This window comes from Sinocyclocheilus grahami, unplaced genomic scaffold (genome assembly GCF_001515645.1).
Source record: "Sinocyclocheilus grahami isolate Dianchi unplaced genomic scaffold, SAMN03320097.WGS_v1.1 scaffold213.1, whole genome shotgun sequence".
Lineage (NCBI taxonomy): Eukaryota > Metazoa > Chordata > Actinopteri > Cypriniformes > Cyprinidae > Sinocyclocheilus > Sinocyclocheilus grahami.
Genome location: NW_015505392.1, coordinates 611,977 through 631,847, shown reverse-complemented (window position 1 = coordinate 631,847; position 19,871 = coordinate 611,977). Strand labels below are relative to the sequence as shown.

The window sequence follows — 19,871 nt, the reverse complement described above, 5'->3', positions numbered from 1 at the left end:
TCTACTGACTTTGCACATCTAGACTTTGTGATATTTTCCCACTGTTTTTTGCAGAACTGCTCAAGTTCAGTTCAATTTGATGGTGACTGATATATTAAACTAGTTATTTAAAGTATATAGGTTGATTTAGTTTGTATTCTAATTGATGTTATTAAATAAAATGTTCCTATAGGCCAGTGGTTTTCAAACTGGGGACCCAGGGGTCTGTGGAAAAGTTTAGGAAAACAAAAGGTGTAAAAATGTTAAAAATAAAATTAAAACAACTAATTAAATAAGAGTTTTAGACCCGATTTTTCTAAGCAAAAAAGCAAAGCGATTTTAGCAAAGTGATTTTACTATGTCAGAAAATACCTTAAACATACAAAAATGTGTGCTTTGGAATCATTGTCATGTTGGAAGGTAAACCTTTCTCCCATTGACAACTTTCTGGCAGAGGGCAGCAGATTTTTGACGGCATTTTGCCCCATCCATTTTTCCTTCTATCCTGACAAGTGCTCCAGTCCCTGCTGCAGAGAAACACCCCCATAACAGGACATTACCACCTCCATGCTTTACTGGAGGAATGCTGTTATTTGGATGGTGAGCTGTATTGGATTTCTGCCAGACATATCGTTTGGTGTTGAGGTCAAATAATTCAATTTTAGTCTCATCGTTTTGGCAAAGCTCTGCATGTGGCCTTTCTTGAGGAGATACCGGTGTCCGATTTGTAAACAAGCTGGGCTGCGTTTCTCAAAAGCATCATAATCTAAGTTGATCGTAGAGACCATTGGTGGCAATGGGTCTACAATCTACTTGGGCCTATGATGCTTTTGGGAAACACAGCCCTGATTCTTTTCAATGAACCTGATAAATCAGTTTGCAAATCACATTGAACGATTCATAAGCGAATTGGACTGTACAGATTGCAGCTGTTCTCAAATCAATATCGTGGTAGTTTTAGGTAAAAATGAAACATAACATTATAATAATGAAAATTTGGTGCGATGGCTTCATGGGCACAAATCTTTTGACAGTCTGATAATCTGTACTCAGTTTTTTGTAAAATATTTGTTCCTTCCCATATTGTATGTGAACTGTGACTTACTTATTAAAGTGGAATAACCTCAAGTAGGTTTTCCATTTACCTCAGAAGACCTGGCAAACTTTTTAGAGATTTATACCAGTTATCTAAAAAGATATGGAAATACACACACACACACACACACAAAACTATACTGTAATTACTTTAAATTAGACACTTGCATCACTGAGAAATATGCTTTATTATATTTGACTTCTGTGCAGAGAAATTACTGTTGCATATACAGTAGTATTGAATATCCTTTGACTTATTAAGTGAAAAGCATGACTGAATTAATAGATACTAATGCAGAACAGACCAATTATCATCCTACATATACATTATTGTGTATATGAAAGGATGTTGGATTATACAAAATTGATGTGAGAAAATCGGAGAGTTTTGTTTCTGTAACTGATTCTACTGTAATTGTGACCAGACATTAATACTGACATTTTAGCACAAAACACATTGACCATAAAGGACCTACAGTATGAATTGAAGCCATTTAAGTCTGTTTAATGAACTGTAACAATGAAAAGATGCACTGTGTCTGTTTCTCTGCTTTGCTTCTTATTATGGCAAAAAAAAGTGCTTCTTGTGCAATAATCATCAAACTGGTACAGTGTATATGAGCCGAATGTGATAATAAACATACCTTATGTTGAGACAGTCCCAATAGCTGTCTCAAGATATGAGAAGTCTCCTTTTAAAATAACTGAAAGCCAGGTAAGTGGCGCCCCCTATCAAGCCAATCAATAAAGTGGCACCAACAAAGGCTGGAGCCTTTTTCTTTGCCACCCTGAATGCGGTGGGCAGCACAGCGGATATGAGGATGTTATTGACTTGTCCAAGCACTCTGCGGAAAGTCGGCCGGTTCAGGACACGCTCATAATACGTTTCCAGGTTGACCCGGGTCCCATTTCCCCAGTACCGACGGGACAGACCCAGGAACTTGAGGCGGTGAAGGATGACAGCGAGAGAGACATCAGCAATGCTAAAGAAGTCACCACAGAGCCAAGCCTGCTGACTGCCCTCTTCTGGAAAGATGATAAGATGAAAAGTGACAGGTTTAGAATCCAGATTTTTTTAAATACTTGGCATGATATAGAAATGTATTAATGAAAACTGTTCTAAATGCATCTTAATGGTTTTACTGTGAACAATTCATCCATGCATTATTTATTTATTTACAATTCTTAATTAAAATATCATAACTCTATCTTATGGTGAAACGACAGACTTCTCGCTGATGACATATGCTAGACTTCTCCATTCATTTAGTCCACTTAAGACCCTGCCCCTTTCTTACAATCGACTGCAAGCTTACTTTCACAACTGCCTCAATCGTATCAATAACCGATGGATAGAACCAAGGCCCTGTCCTACATTTTTTTCTTTTTTCAATAATCCGTTAGACACATATACAGTGGGGGAAAAAAGTATTTAGTCAGCCACCCTCTCTCATCTTTTTAAGTGGGAGAACTTGCACAATTGGTGGCTGACTAAATACTTTTTTGCCCCACTGTATGTCACAATACTGAAAAAATAAGGAGCCAGTTCACATTAAGAACTATAACTATAAAGAAAATGATAAGTATATGAGCATCCACACCAACAGACAATAAGGTTCTGTTTATGATAAGCATGCGCTGCAGTTTTATCTTCTGCCCTATAGCTCGAGTTATAGTTGTGGTGTAGACTCTGCTATTGGTGCGAACGGGCCTTAAACGTTTTAAAGAGTTTTTAAAATAATAATTAATTTAAATTTTTTTTATTATTATTTTGAATAAAACCAGTTATGCTCCCACATCAAACACATTTTAAGTTACTTGAAAACACTTGTATAATGCACCATAAAAAATAAATTGTAGATAAAATGTAAAAATCCAAGGCAACTTTTTAGGTTCTCTCAAATATTTTCTTAATAATTGTACTAAGTGACAGTACTTTGTTTTGTCAATTTCAATTTGTTCGTTTATTAAATGCAATATGCCCCATTCAGCCAATCCGTTTGTCAAGACAACTACTGATTTATTATTCAGCAAATTTTCATTTAGTAACAATAAATGAATTTATTTTTTGATAGCAGTTATCTTATAGGACACTTGATATGTTATGTGATCTATGCTATCTTTGTTTGTGAAGGAACAATCATCCTGCAAAGCAAGGACATCCAGGATATTCTTTTAAATGGTTGAACATACTGTAGGCTTCAACACTTGACACACAAACCTCAAGAATGGTGACAATCAACAAATGTAAAAAGATGAGCTCTTTACATATACACTACACTAGTTATTTAGGCAAGTTATGTTGGTCTGACATGGGTTTTTATGTAGTTTCTAGAAAATTGTCTTAGTATTTGAGACCAGAACATTCTCCAGTTCATCCAGGAGTTTCTTCAGGTATTTCATGTTATAATGGTCAAACAATTTACTCTAGAGAGATTCAAACAAATAGTGTTTTGTGACATTCGGCAATCACTTTCTTGGCACTGTAAACAAGACTGTAATCTAAATTAAGTGTACATACTCAGTGAGATCATCTGTGGTCTTAGCTAATGTGCTACAAAGAGCATATGCCCAGAAAGGGTAATCATACGAATAACTGAAACTGAACACTTCATGAATGTTTACTTACTTTCAGACGTCTCTGTTTTGCAATATAAGCATCTTTAAGATCGGGATTCTCTGCTGCTAGCTTCTTAAGCTCAGATTCCGTGTTTAAAATCTGTGCTATAAGACAGAAATCACTGTTAAAGGAATAGTTCACCCAAAATTGAAATTCTTATAATTTACTCACCCTCAGGCCATGGGTGTCCAATTCTGCTCTAGGAGGGCCACTGTCCTGCAGAGTTTAGCCCCCCAGGACTGAGTTTAGACAACCCTGCCCTTAGGCCACACTAGAAAAGTCTGTTTCTTCTTCAGAACAGATTTGAAGAAATTTGGCATTGCTTCATTTGCTCACCAATGGATCCTCTGTCTGCAGTGAATGGGTGCCGTCAGAATGAGTCTAAACAGCTGATAAAAACATCACAATAATAATCCACATGACTCCAGTCCATCAATTACCCTCTTGTGTAGCGAAAAGCTGCATATTTGTATCCGTAATTATATCCACAATACATCAAGACGTTTTTAACTTCAAACCATTGCCTCCAGCTAAAATGCGAATCCTCTATCCATAATATTGCTTTCTCCAGTGAAAAAAGCTGTCCCTTTTGAATCGGGTCAGAAATATGCAAAAATCAATCACCATTTACAAGTATAAACAGTCCAAAACAGTTCTAAACAAATAGCCTATATCAGTAGATTTTGTTTTGAGAGGACTATAGGGGACTTTTTCACTGGAGGAAATTATATTATGGATTATGGACTGGTATTTTGGCCAGAAAATAAATTTTAAAGTTAAAATGCCTTAATGATTGATTTGTTTCTCATAAACATGCAGGTTTTTTATTTCACAAGATGTTAATTGATGGACTGGAGTCATGTGGATTACTTGTGGGTTTTTCTCAGCTGTTTGGACTCTCATTCTGACGGCACCCATTCACTGCAGAGGATCCATTAGTGAGCAAGTGATGTAATGCTAAATTTCTCCAAATCTGTTCCGATGAAGAAAAAAGCTCATCTACATCTTGGATGGCCTCAGGGTGAGTACATTTTCAATTTTGTTTTGTTATTTTATTTGAATTTAAAATATAATGACTACAGGTCACATCATGTAATAAAAAAAAAAAAAGTTTCTTATTATAATGTATTTTAAAATGTAATTTACTTATGTGACTGCGAAACTAAATTTTTAGCAGCCATTATGCCAGTCTTCAGTGTCACATGATCCTTCAGAAATCATTCTAATATGCTGATTTGCTGTGCAATTAATATTAATTATTTTTGGTGCTCAACTATTGATAATAATTCTTATTATCCATTTTTGCTAGAGGATCCATTAGTGAGCAAGTGATGTAATGCTAAATTTCTCCAAATCTGTTCCGATGAAGAAAAAAGCTCATCTACATCTTGGATGGCCTCAGGGTGAGTACATTTTCAATTTTGTTTTGAGTGAACTATTCCTTTAATTCACAGTATTCACAAAAAATTGAAGGCTCATTTTAAGTTATGCTCAGTCCCTTTCTTACTGCGAATGTGGGTGGTGGCGTAAGCTGGGATGTGGGAGTCTACGGTGATCTCTGGGTGAAGGATGCAGCCATGGGTGTACGCATCCATCTGCAGTGAGTCCAGCAGTTCTCTGTAATGCTGAACTCGATGATAATACGTGCTTCCCTCTTCTGGGATCAGCTTTGGGGTATGCTCTGATTCAGAGAAGGGCACAAAGCACATATAGAGTATGCATTATGACCCAAAAATGTAGCTGCAATCTACATGAGCTGCTCTCCAGGGCAAATATCTTATTTTGACTCACCCTTCATTGCGTTCACGATTGCATCATGCTATCCAAATTTCTGCAGAGGCATGCAGAACATAAAATGGTACATGCAAACACAAATGCAACCAAATGAAAAAAGATAACAAATGCACTGAACACAGCAAAAGCAGCTCACAAAAAAAAAAAAAAAAACATAAGCCTGCAGTATCAAACAATTACAGCTATTAACACATTGGAAATCAGCTGACAGCTAATACAGACATTATGAAAATGGAGTGTTTTAAATGCATTTATTAAATGTGTATTCAGGTGCAGGAGTTCATTTGTTTAGTCATGCGTTTATTGAACCCTCTGATGCATGAATTATTAAATCACTAAGACAAAACTTAATGTTTCTTTTTACTTTAAAACAATAACAGAAATATTCCCAACCATTTATTTTATTTTAATTTAAAATATAATGACTACAGGTCACATCATGTAATAAAAAAAAAAAAAGTTTCTTATTATAATGTATTTTAAAATGTAATTTACTTATGTGACTGCGAAACTAAATTTTTAGCAGCCATTATGCCAGTCTTCAGTGTCACATGATCCTTCAGAAATCATTCTAATATGCTGATTTGCTGTGCAATTAATATTAATTATTTTTGGTGCTCAACTATTGATAATAATTCTTATTATCCATTTTTGCTGCTTAATATGTTTGTTTAAAAAAACGATACTGTGATTTTTTTTTTCAAGACTTTCATTTTATGGTCACTTTTGATCAATTTGATGCATCCTTGCTGACTAAAAGTATTATTGCCGCAAATCAGCATATTAAAATGATTTCTAAAGGATCATGTGACACTGAAGACTGGAGTAATGATTGTTGAAAATTCTTACATCAGAGGAATAAATTATATTTTAGAATATATTAAAACAAAAACTAGTATTTTCAGTTATAATAATATTTTACAATATGACCGTTTACTGTATTTTTGATCAAATAAATGCAGCCTTGGTGAGACATTTCCACAAATATTTAAAAAAATCTTAATTGTTTCAAACTTTTGACTGGTAGTCTAGAGAGACTTGGTTAGCCATGTTGAACTAAATAAATAAATAAAAAACACAATGACATATACAGTTAAAGGGACAGTCATATATTATTATTATTATTATTATTATTATTATTATTTGTATGTGACATCACACCCTGAATGATTAAAACGATTTTAAAGAAATGTGGTGAATGCATCCAAAGGTTCATCAACATTAGTACTCTTGTATTTATAGCATTTACACTGCAATTCATGCATTCTGTAATGTAAATACTGTTTTACACACAACATTAACCCCAAATCCTAAGTGTTTACCATCACAGAAGTTCTGCTCCAAATAGTCCATGATTTGTGTGGGGTCACAGATGACATTGTCATTGTGAACCAGCACAGGAACCTCTCCAGTGGGGTTCAGACGCATAAACCAGGGCTCATTGTGTTCACTCAGAGGCAGACTCACATCATTCTCCTCACACTGAAGACCTTTCTCAGCTATTGCCAGTCTCACCTATGACAGAAACACAACGTTCATTTGTTTGGGTGTTTCATTAGAACATTATACCAAAGAAAGACTGAGACAGCAGTTATTTTGCACTCGTACTCTCAGGCCATGCTCTTGTTTTACAATTCTACAATACCATTGTAATTAAGAAATTCAACACAGCCTACACGCTTGCATAATTACGCATCATTAATAATCTATAATTTATGAATAATTAACATGCATGCTGTCAATCAGCAATTGTTTCATTGAGGCTGCCATATGAATAGGAATAATGCAAATAATGGCAGGTTTTTAAAATATGTGAACATCACAATCAAAACAACAGATCAGATGCTGCATCCACCCTGATGCTCTTGGCCTGCCTACACCAGAAATGTTGAATTATGGGATCTCTTACCTTCTGAGAGCTGAAAGACTGAGTCCAATGATACAAAATCAGTTTAGACTCTTTGTTTTTTGTTCTCTCGACAACCTCACCGCTGTCCTGAGACAGTGCATCCTTCTTTATTAGGGTTTCCTTCTCATCCTGAGATTCACCGATGTTTTCCTCCGCCATTTTATCAGTCATTGGCCGTGTCTCAAAACCTAGTCGCCTTCGACGGTATGTTAGTGTATGTTACGCGCGTGCAGAATTCTTGCGCATCAAACGCGCTGCAGTGTTTATTGAAATCACGGACGCGTGTGCTGAGCCACAAATGCTGTCTAGGTAGTCAGCGCACTAGGTTTTGAGACACAGCCAGTGTGTTGAACGGCGCAGCCTCCAGTGGTGGTACCCAACTTCTTAAAGGACAGACATCCACATTCATAATCGTGAAATGTAATATAAATACAAATTAAATATGTATGTTTAGATTATTTTTCTATTTCAAACGTAAAAATCGAATGATTACTTCTATAGTAGGCTAATCTAAAATAAAAACAGGTAACAGCTCTTTTGTTAATATTTATAGTATATGCATTTTCATGGTTGAAGAGAATAAATCAGAAGCGCACTTTTTTAATGAGCCAACAGATGTCTCTGTAGTCTATCTTCTCTATCAAATTACATTGAGCCGTTGGTTACAAACTGGTATAACAGGTTGAGATTTTATTTTTGATTTCATTTTTTCTGTTGAAAATTTCGACTTGGCCTGCATATATATTTTTTTATCATAATTTATAATATGCAGCATAGGACTACTACTAATAAAAAATTGTTCGCAAATAAAAAAAGAACATTTCAAAATATTTTTTTTGCCACGTTTCACAAATGCTACTATGATTTTTATAGTATATGCATTTTCATGGTTGAAGAGAATAAATCAGAAGCGCACTTTTTTAATGAGCCAACAGATGTCTCTGTAGTCTATCTTCTCTATCAAATTACATTGAGCCGTTGGTTACAAACTGGTATAACAGGTTGAGATTTTATTTTTGATTTCATTTTTTCTGTTGAAAATTTCGACTTGGCCTGCATATATATTTTTTTATCATAATTTATAATATGCAGCATAGGACTACTACTAATAAAAAATTGTTCGCAAATAAAAAAAGAACATTTCAAAATATTTTTTTTGCCACGTTTCACAAATGCTACATGATTTTGTTAACTATCACTGCATGTTAAATACACGTAAATTAAAATTTTGATTTTGCAGACACATGGGTTGATTATATTGTATAGGCCAATATCATTCATCCATCCAAATCACAGAGATTTTACATAACTAAGGGATGGCACCAAACATATCAACTAAATTGATTATAGACAGACATCTCTACAAAAAAAAAAGGATTTAATTCAGTGTTGAGTAACAAAACAGGCACATGCTGTTTTTCATAAATGTAATATCTATTGTATTAGGTTATGGTCTTCACTGTCCAAGAAAATATTCAAAGCTGTTAATATAGCGTTTTAATTAAGTTAGATTATTGTAATTTATTATAAAGAAATCGAAATGATCTTTCAGCCCCCTTAGAAGTATGCTGAGGCCCCCAGTGGCTCCTGGGCCCTTGCTGTAGGGGTAGTGTGTGGTAATGTCATAATTTTGATAAAAAGGGAAAACTGAATTACAAAACTAAAGAACATAGCTAGATTTCACGTTTTAAAAGTGAATGGCAGGCAAATTGTCGGAGAGTTGGGAAATTACAACAATCCATGAAACGCAGGCCTACATGTCTATTTCTTCACTTATATCCTTTTATCACATCTAATGCATCCTTTTCAACAACCTGCCAAAGCCTTCAATGCCACACGAACAAGAGGTTTTAACATAGCCACATCATTAACAACATAGCTGCCAATAAATAAATACATTTCAGTGCTTTTAAAACATTACGTTTTCAGACAAACAAACAAAGGCTTCCAAAAAGCCAATGTATTTTTATGTACACAAAAAAATAGTGTAGGATTTAGTTTTACAGTTTGTACTCAGAAATTGTTAGCACATTTCACAAATAATCACTACAGTTACATTTTGAAATAAAAAGTTTGGAACAGTATGTTCTTGTAAATTGTACTCCAATAAACTTAAAAACATACTTTTTTTCAGTGTATATTGGATTTGCCTAATAAATAAATAATTATGTAATGTATTGTTTTTCACATTCCAAAATGTCATGAACATAAAAAGCACATCAAAAACACAAACACACATTTCCATCAAACACCCAGGTTTCCTTTTAATGGGTTTCCAAATCCTTCCAGAATAATCATGAGTAAAAGCAACGATAAAACAAATGCACAATTGTTCTTTGTCTAGTCCACAAAATTCCCAGGTATATGAAATTCAGCTTGGATCTTTCCAAAACATGCTGAGCTGGAAAAATCATTTTGTAGGATACTTCTTTAATTTTGTTATTAATACACAAGTTGTTTAGCATTTTCCATGCTTTATTTTTTCCAAATAAAGAAGACCAAAAATCTTGCTGTAGGAAAAGAGAAGAGACAGAAGAGAGCATTTCTTATAACATAACCTCTGAACTTGCGCCCTCAGTGAGGGTGAAGTAGGCGGGGCTGTGGCGTCTTTCGCTGCCGCGCCGCGGTCTAGTTGTGTCTGCTCTGCGCAGCGCAGCGCCTGCGAGCGGAGGGAGTCGGTGAAACGCAGCGGCGGTTCCAGCGTGTGCGGCTTCGGTAATGATGCACTAAACCTGCCTGCTCATTCATACTCTCACAACCCAAGCAGAAATACCAAACAGCAACATCTCCATTGTGATTAATTCTTCCCGGTTTATCCGTTGCTGCTGAACTCGGCTTAGAAAAGAAGGTTTAATGAAAGAGAAAGACAAGAAGCGCTCGGCAACGTTACGACTGTTTTTATTTTCATCCCATTCTGAATGACGGGCGGACGGTTCGACTTCGACGATGGAGGCACTTACTGTGGCGGATGGGAGGACGGGAAAGCCCACGGACACGGCATCTGCACGGGACCCAAGGGTCAAGGCGAGTACGCAGGGTCCTGGTCCCACGGTTTTGAGATAGTCGGGGTCTACACCTGGCCCAGCGGGAATACGTACCAGGGCTACTGGTCGCAGGGCAAACGCCACGGGCTGGGTGTTGAAACCAAGGGAAAATGGGTTTATCGTGGGGAGTGGAGTCACGGGTTCAAGGGTCGATATGGAGTTCGGCAGAGTACCAATACACCTGCTAGATACGATGGGACGTGGAGTAATGGACTACAGGATGGCTATGGAGTCGAAACCTATGGGGATGGTGGTAAGTGCCACTGCAAATGTCATTTGCATGTTTAGGGATGAGAATCGTAAGCAGTTGAACCATTACTTTTGTCGATTCCTTAAATGTCCCATTAATTATTCTTTTGAGGAAGAAATGTTTGAAATAAGACATTCTGTGATTTACAGCAGACTTTTAGCCTACCAAATGATCATTATTACAGGTTTAGCAAATCAGGGATAGCCTACATTTTATTCTGTGTTTACAAAGACAAATGTTAGTCCTACTCCTAAACATATATTATTATAATTGCGGGCCTAAACATACCAAAATATGGTAACGTATTTGGTATTTCATTAATTGATAAATTCATAAATATAGCAAAACTCGTATCGTTGACTACAACGCGTCAGTTACGACGCTGATTTAAGCCTTAAGTACAACATAACACTGTAACAGCTGTTGCTTCATTTCGATTCGGACATGACGAAAGTAATCACTTGCGGTTCAGTGAGTCAGATTAAATTCAGAAACCGCTCCGACTGATTCACAATCGTTTTTGATTCACTAAAAAGAACCGGCTCATTAGAGTCATTCCTTCGGGAGTCGGACACACTTTGAAAGCGCTGAATGTTTTTTTTGATTCGCTAAAAAGAATCGGATCAAACGTCTCATTCGTCTGAAAATTTGTCTGCTCATGAATACATCTGAGAACTTTCTGGACCATCGTTTTAAAATTCCATTTAAAGTACTTTGATGACATAATTGTGTACATACATGCCAAGCATTGTAGCCTACACACAAGTGATGACAAGAAAAAGAAATGCATAATATTACAATAACAACAAAAATTGGATTAAAATAAAGTGATACGTGCTGAATAAAAGTAAGATTAAAGAACAATAAAATAAGTCTCTCTCTCTGTGTGTGTGTGTGTGTGTGTGTGTGTGTGTGTGTGTGTGTGTGTGAGTGTGAGTGTCTGTGTGTCTTTGTGTGTGTGTGTGTGTGTGTGTCTGTCTCTCTGTCTCTCTGTGCGTGTGTGTGTGTGTGTGTGTGTATATATATATATATATATATATATATATATATATATATATATATATATAAACACCTATCAAAACATTGCAAACAAAAAATACTGTAATAGGCAATGTGTACATTGTGTTTTTCAATATATTGATGATATATTCTTTAAAAAGAGCCTGATCATGAGAGTCATTCACTCAAGAACTGTACACACACTGGCCTCGCTGTATGGTTTTGGTTCACTAATAAGAACCAGCTCATGAGAATCACTTGTTCGGGAATCAGACTGCACTGAACGATGTAAGCTTTATGCAGTAGATTCAGTAAAGTTCTTCCCACTGAATACTAGGATACAATTCCATAAGAATTACATTTAGAGAATCTTTAACATAATAGAACGTCATAAAAAAAGGCCACAGGTCATTGCCATTGGGTGTAAATAAAACCCAATCTTTTCAAAGTACACTGAAGAATTGCTGGTGCATGAGAATTAATATTTATTTGTATTTATTTTACATAAATGCACAATATATAGTAATTTGCACATGGCATAATTTGACCAAGATTGTTAATTAAACTTGTGCCACAGTTTACTCTATGCCTTTCATGGCATTGCAATGTGACATCCAACATTTACCTTATGTTTTACATTTTGGAGCCTACATTAGTTTCCTAATTAGTTTTGGGGTCTGTGTCATTTGTGTCAGTGATTTTAGATTAGGCTGACTCTGATGAACACAGTGAACCTAAAACACATTTGTCATGCATCACTGAAGGGGCAAGAGAATTTAATTATCCAATTTTCATCAATTACACTGCGCTGTTTGCTTACTTGATCTACTTGATTTTAATGTTTCTTTCTATTTCATAAGGCACATATCAAGGCCAGTGGATGGGTGGCATGAGGCATGGCTATGGTGTGCGACAGAGCGTGCCTTATGGAATGGCAACCATTATCCGCTCTCCGCTTCGCACCTCCCTGGCCTCCCTAAGAAGTGTGCAAAGCAATGGTGCTGTTCTGCAGGATGCGGTACCCGACACACCAGTTGGAAGCCGTGGTGGTTTCGTGCTGAATTTTCACAGCGATACCGAAGTCGTCACCGGGAAGAAGAAGGGCCTGTTCCGCCGTGGGTCCCTCTTCGGCAGCCTCCGCCAGCTACGTAAATCTGACTCCAAAACGTCCATCTCTAGCAAACGGAGCTCGGCGCGTAGCGACGCCACCATGAGCCGCATCAGCTCCAGCGACGCCAACTCCACCATCAGCTATGGAGACGGAGAGGTGCCCGATGAGTACACCTCCATGGAGGACCATGTGGACGCCACCACCACAGAGTCATACATGGGCGAGTGGAAGAATGACAAACGCAATGGGTTTGGAGTCAGTGAGCGATCCAGTGGGCTGAAGTACGAAGGGGAATGGATGAACAACAAGAGACATGGATACGGATGCACAATATTCCCAGATGGAACCAAAGAAGAGGGGAAGTATAAAAATAATGTGTTGGTGCGTGGGATAAGGAAGCAGCTTATTCCTCTTAAAAACCATAAAACTAAAGAAAAAGTGGACAGGGCTGTGGAGGGGGCTCGAAGGGCGTCAGCTATCGCCAGGACTAAAGTGGAAATAGCAGTGTCAAGGTAGGGCATCTCCTTTGCTGAAAATTCTTTTGTAAAGCCAAAAATGAAAATGTTCAAATTCTGATGTGGTTCCAAACTCATTTGACTTTCTTCTTCAGTGGAAGGTGAAAGGAGAAATGTTGAAGAATTTAATAGCCACTCTTTTTCATATAAAGAAAGTGAAGGGGAATCTGAGCTGTTGAGCTCCAGAATGACAAAAAGTAGCTACAGGTATATTCCAAGTCTTCTGAAGCCATACAATGGTTTTGTGTGAAAAATAAATAAATAAATAAAAAACTGAGCCAAATTCAAATCTTCCCCTCTACTGCAGTTTTTGCCTAAAACTAAAATTATAAAAAATATCTTTGTTAATTTAAATAATACACACACACACACACACACACACACACACATAAATATTCAATAAAAAAACTTGCCTTTGCGACTGACTAAAATAAAATAAAAATAAATAAAAGCTAAATATAAATATTGGGGAAAATAATAAAAAATCACTAAAGCACATAACAAAATTACTAAAACTTAAACTAAAAAAACTTAAAACATAAAAATTTCAAAATATTAATAAATACTACATAAATAATACTAAATTAACACTGCTCCACTGTAACTTTTATATCTCAGTTGCTCTTCCATATATTCATATTCAATACAGAAAGATTTTGGTCACATTTTGGTCTGTTACACAAAGCTAACATATGGTTTTAAAAGACTTTGTACATAGTGCAGTCATGACTGCTTTCATGATACTTTAAAGGGGTCCTATTATACTTTTTCACTTTTGCAACTTTAGTTAGTCTGTAATGTTGCTGTTTGAGAATAAAAAAGATTTGCACAGTTACAAAGCTCAAAGTCCACTTCAAAAAGAGATATTTTATTTAACAGAAATCACTTTTCAAAAACTACAGCGAACAACTCGTTTGGACTACATATCACAAATACCGATGCATGGGATGAGACCTGGTTGAGCTGCACTAGAGAAGGCAACGAGTGTTATCACTATGTCGGAGACACGCTAGCTTTCCCAAATCGCGCTCAAATTGATTTGATTTTGATGCAATATTTACACTGAAGCTCGCAGGCGACTATGGTAAGGAGCATGACATTTCCCGACCAGGCGCCGAGTGGTGCCAATCACAACACACACTGGCCCAGCTAACCAATCATAGCACATTTCGTATTTCAGAAGGCGGGCCTTCATTTGATACAGGAACTATTCGAGCCGTTCATGCCAGACTGGGGAGAGAGGTGTTGTAATAATGTAAAATATGTGAAAAATAATGTGTTTTTCGAACAACCTTGTATGAGAACCTGTTCTAATACACCCCCAAAACAAAATCAAGACTTTGTAAAAAAGCATAATAAGACCCCTTTAATGGTGCGCTTTTGTCATTTTGGAGTTTAACAGCATGGATCATATGGCCAGTTCATTCTTCTCCTTTTGTAGTACATGTAAAAAAAGTCAAATGTGTGTTGGAACGAAATGAAGGTGAGTAAATGATGACAGACATTATTACAAGAATATATGACTGTCACAACTGTAGAATCATCACAGTTTAGCAATATATCATGTCAGTCATGACAGGTTGACTTGAAACTGCTGTGATCAAGTGCATCAGCCACATCAAGGCTTCTGTAACATTCCAAAGATTGTTACTGCTTGCACTGTTAAGCTGTGATGTCTGCATGATTCAGAAGTATGGCGTATATCGTATGGGGCATTTATTTAGATGTCATTTATTAACCATATGTCGTATTTTAAGTTGTCTTAAATGGTTAGAAAGTCTGAGTTTTGAAAGGTTGTGCAAGCAACCTTTTTGAGGATTGGTGTCTATTATTTGTCCATAGCTCAGATGCACAGGGAGCAGTCATGGGGTCATGCATCTCATGTACTGTACCCTATTATGATGTTTGTTCCCTTGCCAAGAGCCATACTTGACAGACACTTTAATGGATGTGTTCTGTAAACCACTTATTCAAGGCACATAAATTCATAACATCCTAAACAGGTCTTGGGAATCTCATATGCTCATGTTCCTTCCATTGAACAACCAAACAGATACTTTACCCAACATCTTAAATCTTCTTCAGTCTTCAATAGACCATATTTCAGTATAATACTGTAAGTTATGTGTGAATGTAAACACACACACTGTATGAAAATAACCAGTGGATTTGAGAGGTTACTTGCAGCCAATTTCCATTAGTGATTCAATGAAGGATTTTAATATAGTGAAAGCTGTCCTTATGTGCTCCCACTCTAATGTTGAACCCACTGGATGAGCAAGACCCTTGGTTCACAAATTAGTGGGCTTGCAACTTCTTAATGGGCTTTAATTAGACCTTATTTAGAATAGAATAGAATAGAATAGAAAACTTATTTTTCAATTACATACTAGAAGTAAAAGGATAGGTTTTGTTGAGAAGCAACACTGAATAAGATATTAAGACTTGTCATACAGTATCTTGAATGTAAGTGTAATTTGTCTTAATGCACTGGCAGATTTTTTTCGACTTGTTTTTAACTGGTTTATGTTTTTTAAAAGGGGGGAAATCTTGCAGTGCAGTAAGACCAAATATTATGCGGTTTTGCTTCTTAAGTAAATTAATTAAAATATTTGAAATATTCTAAATATTTGAAAAATGCTGCAGTATTGCAGAGTATGTCCAGCTCAGGTGATAAGATACAGTGAAATTAATACATTTTCATGTATAGTACCATTCAAAAGTTTGGGGTCCATAAGATAAAAAAAAAATACTTTTATTCAGCAAGGACACCTAAATTGATCAAAAGTGACCATAATTACTTGTAGAAGATTTCTAATTTCTATTTTAAATAAATGCTGAAATTTTAAATAAATGCTGAAAAAAGAAGAAGAAGAATCCTGAAAAGAAAACGTATCATAGTTTTTGCAGAAATATTAACGACTATTTTCAATGTTGATAAAAATAAGAAATGAAGACTGGAGTAATGATGCTGAAAATTAAAGGAACACTCCATTATTTTTGAAAAAAGGCTCATTTTCCAACTCCCCTAGAGTTAAACAGTTGAGTTTTACCGTTTTCGAATCCATTCAACCGATCTCCGGGTCTAGCGGTAGCATTTTTAGCTGTAGCTTAGCATAGATCATTGAATCTGATTAGACCGTTAGCATCTCGCTCAAAAATGACCAAAGTGTTTCTATATTTTTCCTATTTAAAACTCTTCTGTAGTTACATCGTGTACTAAGACCGACGGAAAATGAAAAGTTGTGATTTTCTAGGCTGATATGGCTAGGAACTATATTCTCATTCCGGCGTAATAATCAAGGAACTTTGCTGCCATACCATGGGTGCAGCAGGCGCAATGATATTACGCAGCGCCTGAAAATAGTCCCCAGCACGCTCCCTGTGCAAGCAGGTGGTCACGTTGGTTATGTTGACGGAAATTAGCCTATTTTCAGGTGCTGCGTAATATCATTGCGCCTGCTGTCCGTCAGTCTTAGTACACGATGTAACTACAGAAGATTCCAGTCAGTTTTAAATAGGAAAAATATCAAAACTCTTTGATCATTTTTGAGCAAGATGCTAACGATCTAATCAGATTCAATGATCTATGCTAAGCTAAGCTAAAAGTGCTACCGCCAGACCCGGAGATCGGCTGAATGGATTCGAAAACGATAAAACTCAACTGTTTAACTCTAGGGGAGTTGGAAAATTAGCCTGTTTTCAAAAATAGTGGAGTGTTCCTTTAAGCTTTGCCATACAGGAATAAATTACATTTTCAAATATATTCAAATAGAAAATGTGTATTTTAAATTATAATAATATTTCACAATATTAAAAATTTTTATCAAATAAATGCAACCTTGGTGAGCATAAAGACTTATTTTACAATAACATTAAAAATCTTACCGACCACAAACTTTTGAATGGTAGTGCAAATAATTTCTAGATTTTCAGTCAGAATGGAAGACATTGTGACATTTTAATGACCAAAAGCTAACACAGAAATTAGGTGATCAGTATTAAGCAACAGAGCATAAATTCTTAGTTCCTGTGTCACTCCAACTTGGGACTGAACCTATTTGTAACCTTTAACCCTACCAGGCCCACTAACTTTTTAGCCCTGATTGATATATTATTTTATGGGTTAAAGACCACCGATAGAAGTGAATGATTGTTGGTATGTGTATATGTGCACGTCTGCCTCATGTATGTGTATCGGCTGTCTGATGACCCTGATGTTCTGACCTCATGTTAGTGATCAGCCAATCAGTAAATAAATAACATGACGCAGAATATAGGCTGCACTTTTGCTGCTAGTGTTCAAAGGGGTCATACAGGTTATACAGTTGGTTTGAGTGCCACATTCGGGCTATTTACAGTTTCTGTATTTATTTGAACATGGAATAAGCCACATAGCACATACTGGGCACCATTAGCCGAGTATCTGGCATTTGTCCCTCTCAGGAGTGGTCTGTCTTCTGTGGTTACCTCTGTCTCAGCGAGCAGTGGGTCAGGGTTACAAGACTTACGCTCCAGGGTCATTACCAGTGCTATGAAATTAAAGTAAAGCCATTTTTACTATGCATTACTTGCATTCAGTTACAGCTGAGCAAGAGTCTTGGCTGGCTAGCAGTGCTTTAAAGATTAATATAGTAATACTCTTCACTATCTTCACTCCACCCTAGAGTATATTCCCTTCAAAGGGTCGTAAATATAATCCCACATGCTGGGGGCAGGGGCAGGGCTTTTGCTGCGGTCAACAGAATCTGCTGTTTTAGGAGGTAGTGTAAAAGGTTAACTAGCGTACTTGGCCTCACTGTGAAAGGAAACGTGACAGATTCCGTGTTAGGACAACTACAGAATATATCAAGTTCACTTCAGGTGTTAGCAAAGAAACTCGTTGATGAGAGTGAGCTTTAACTTAGTTTGGACTAGGGCTGTCGCGATAACCGCAATATCGCAATACCGCGCTATTGACGAGCAAACCGCAGCAACCTCGATTTTTGCGTGTTTTCTTTTTTCGTAAGGTTATGCCCTTCTCGTTTTACACTTCATGCATGTGGACTGAATATTAAACAAGTTTGTAATGATAACATAATGTGTGCCATGCTGATTTGTACAGAGGCTCCGTAGATTTGCACTTAACAAGCCTAAACAGACAGTGAATGAGAGAGAGATCGACTGAGCACGTGCGATTACTTGCGTCTGTCCTCCAGGCCGAGTCATATATATTTGTGAAAATAGGTTGTCATGTCCAAGGAAAGCGAAATCTCCGTCTTAGGGTGCTTTCACACTAGCACTTTTGGGGCGCACCCGGGATTGATGTCAGAGTTCGGTTCGTTTGGATGATGTGAACGCTGTCTTCCGAACTCGCTTAAAAAGGGTGGTCTGGGGTACGGTTCATGTGAACTCCGGTACGGTTCGCTGCTGATGTGAACGTAATCGTACCAAATCGCGGAAGTGAACCGCTATTAATGACGTATTATTTGATAAAAATGTGTGTTTGTGTGTGTGTTTCACTCACTTTCCTGATAACTGTGACTGATGTGCTGCAAACAGGGAGCTGTATATCTAATTTCTGTTCGCCTTCAGCGTTCTCTAGAGCATTTGCAGTACATTCGTAAGGCAGACGCAAGTCCCGTTATCTACCGAAGCTTTGTAAACAAAATGAACAGTTAAAAAACGTAAATATATAAAAGTGCAGAGAGCACACTCTTAAAAATGCTGGGTTAAATACAACCCAGTGCTGGGTAAAATAGGGACAAACCCAGCAATTGGGCTGTTTTGACCCAGTGTTTGGGTTAAATGTTTAACCCAACCTTCTGGGTAGTAACCCAACCGCTGGGTCAAAACAACCCAATTGCTGGGTTTGTCCCTATTTTACCCAGCACTGGGTTGTATTTAACCCAGCATTTTTTAGAGTGCAATGTTATGCAATTGCCGCCTTCTCCTGCGCCGTCGTTACTAAGCAACGGGGTAAACAGCTGCTGGCTTGATGACGCAAACGAACCACGGTTCGGACCCAAATAAAATAATATGAACACAGTCCAGCGGGGGCAGGGGGAGGGGGGTGCAATCAAACTCTGGTTCGGACCAGGCAAGCGAACCAAGTGTGAAAGCACCCTTAGCATCGACGCATAGCTGGTCAGCTGAGCCTTCTAAACTGGCACTCAAAGTTAAAATGATTTCAACAGCGTGTTTCATTACTTCTCTTTGAATAAATGAATCAGCGTTTTTGAACATGTAGTTGAAAGACAGCCACCACCTTGTGGCACAACACTGTAACTGCACTGACTGACAGCCCGTCTAGAACGCGCGCAGGTGGAAATATCAATAGAAAGTCTCTTGTCCAGTCAGATTAGAAGATCAGATTAGAACTAGGCTAACTGTTATACATATAGGCTAACGATAGCCTAACGATCTTATTGTCAGGTTTATGTTCTGTTATGTGGACCGTTATTTTGTCATTCTCTTCTGTTTACTTCACTTCCTTTTTTAACGCCATTTGGTTTCGGTTTAATTGTCTTCTGAATATGACCTCGTTAGATATATATATATATATATATATATATA

General features: G+C 37.1%; 2 protein-coding genes across 2 annotated transcripts in view; one reads left to right on the top strand and one right to left on the bottom strand.

The window, feature by feature from the left end:
* Positions 1-1,272: 1,272 nt before the first annotated feature.
* LOC107596050 (ganglioside-induced differentiation-associated protein 1-like) lies at positions 1,273-7,754 on the bottom strand. Its single transcript, XM_016286657.1, has 7 exons — positions 7,398-7,754; positions 6,811-7,003; positions 5,202-5,375; positions 3,704-3,798; positions 3,433-3,501; positions 3,268-3,295; positions 1,273-2,100 (listed from the first exon to the last, which is right to left on the bottom strand). The coding sequence occupies exons 1-7, from the start codon at positions 7,566-7,568 to the stop codon at positions 1,748-1,750; spliced, it is 1,083 nt and encodes a 360-aa protein (XP_016142143.1). The 5' UTR covers positions 7,569-7,754; the 3' UTR covers positions 1,273-1,747.
* Positions 7,755-10,022: 2,268 nt separating this feature from the next.
* LOC107596049 (junctophilin-1-like) overlaps positions 10,023-19,871 on the top strand; it is a 68,085-nt gene continuing 58,236 nt past the window's right edge. The window contains exons 1-2 of the mRNA XM_016286656.1: positions 10,023-10,694; positions 12,551-13,313. Of these exons, the coding sequence (XP_016142142.1) occupies positions 10,316-10,694; positions 12,551-13,313 (1,142 nt within the window). The 5' untranslated portion in view covers positions 10,023-10,315. The remainder of the gene's footprint in view (positions 10,695-12,550; positions 13,314-19,871) is intronic.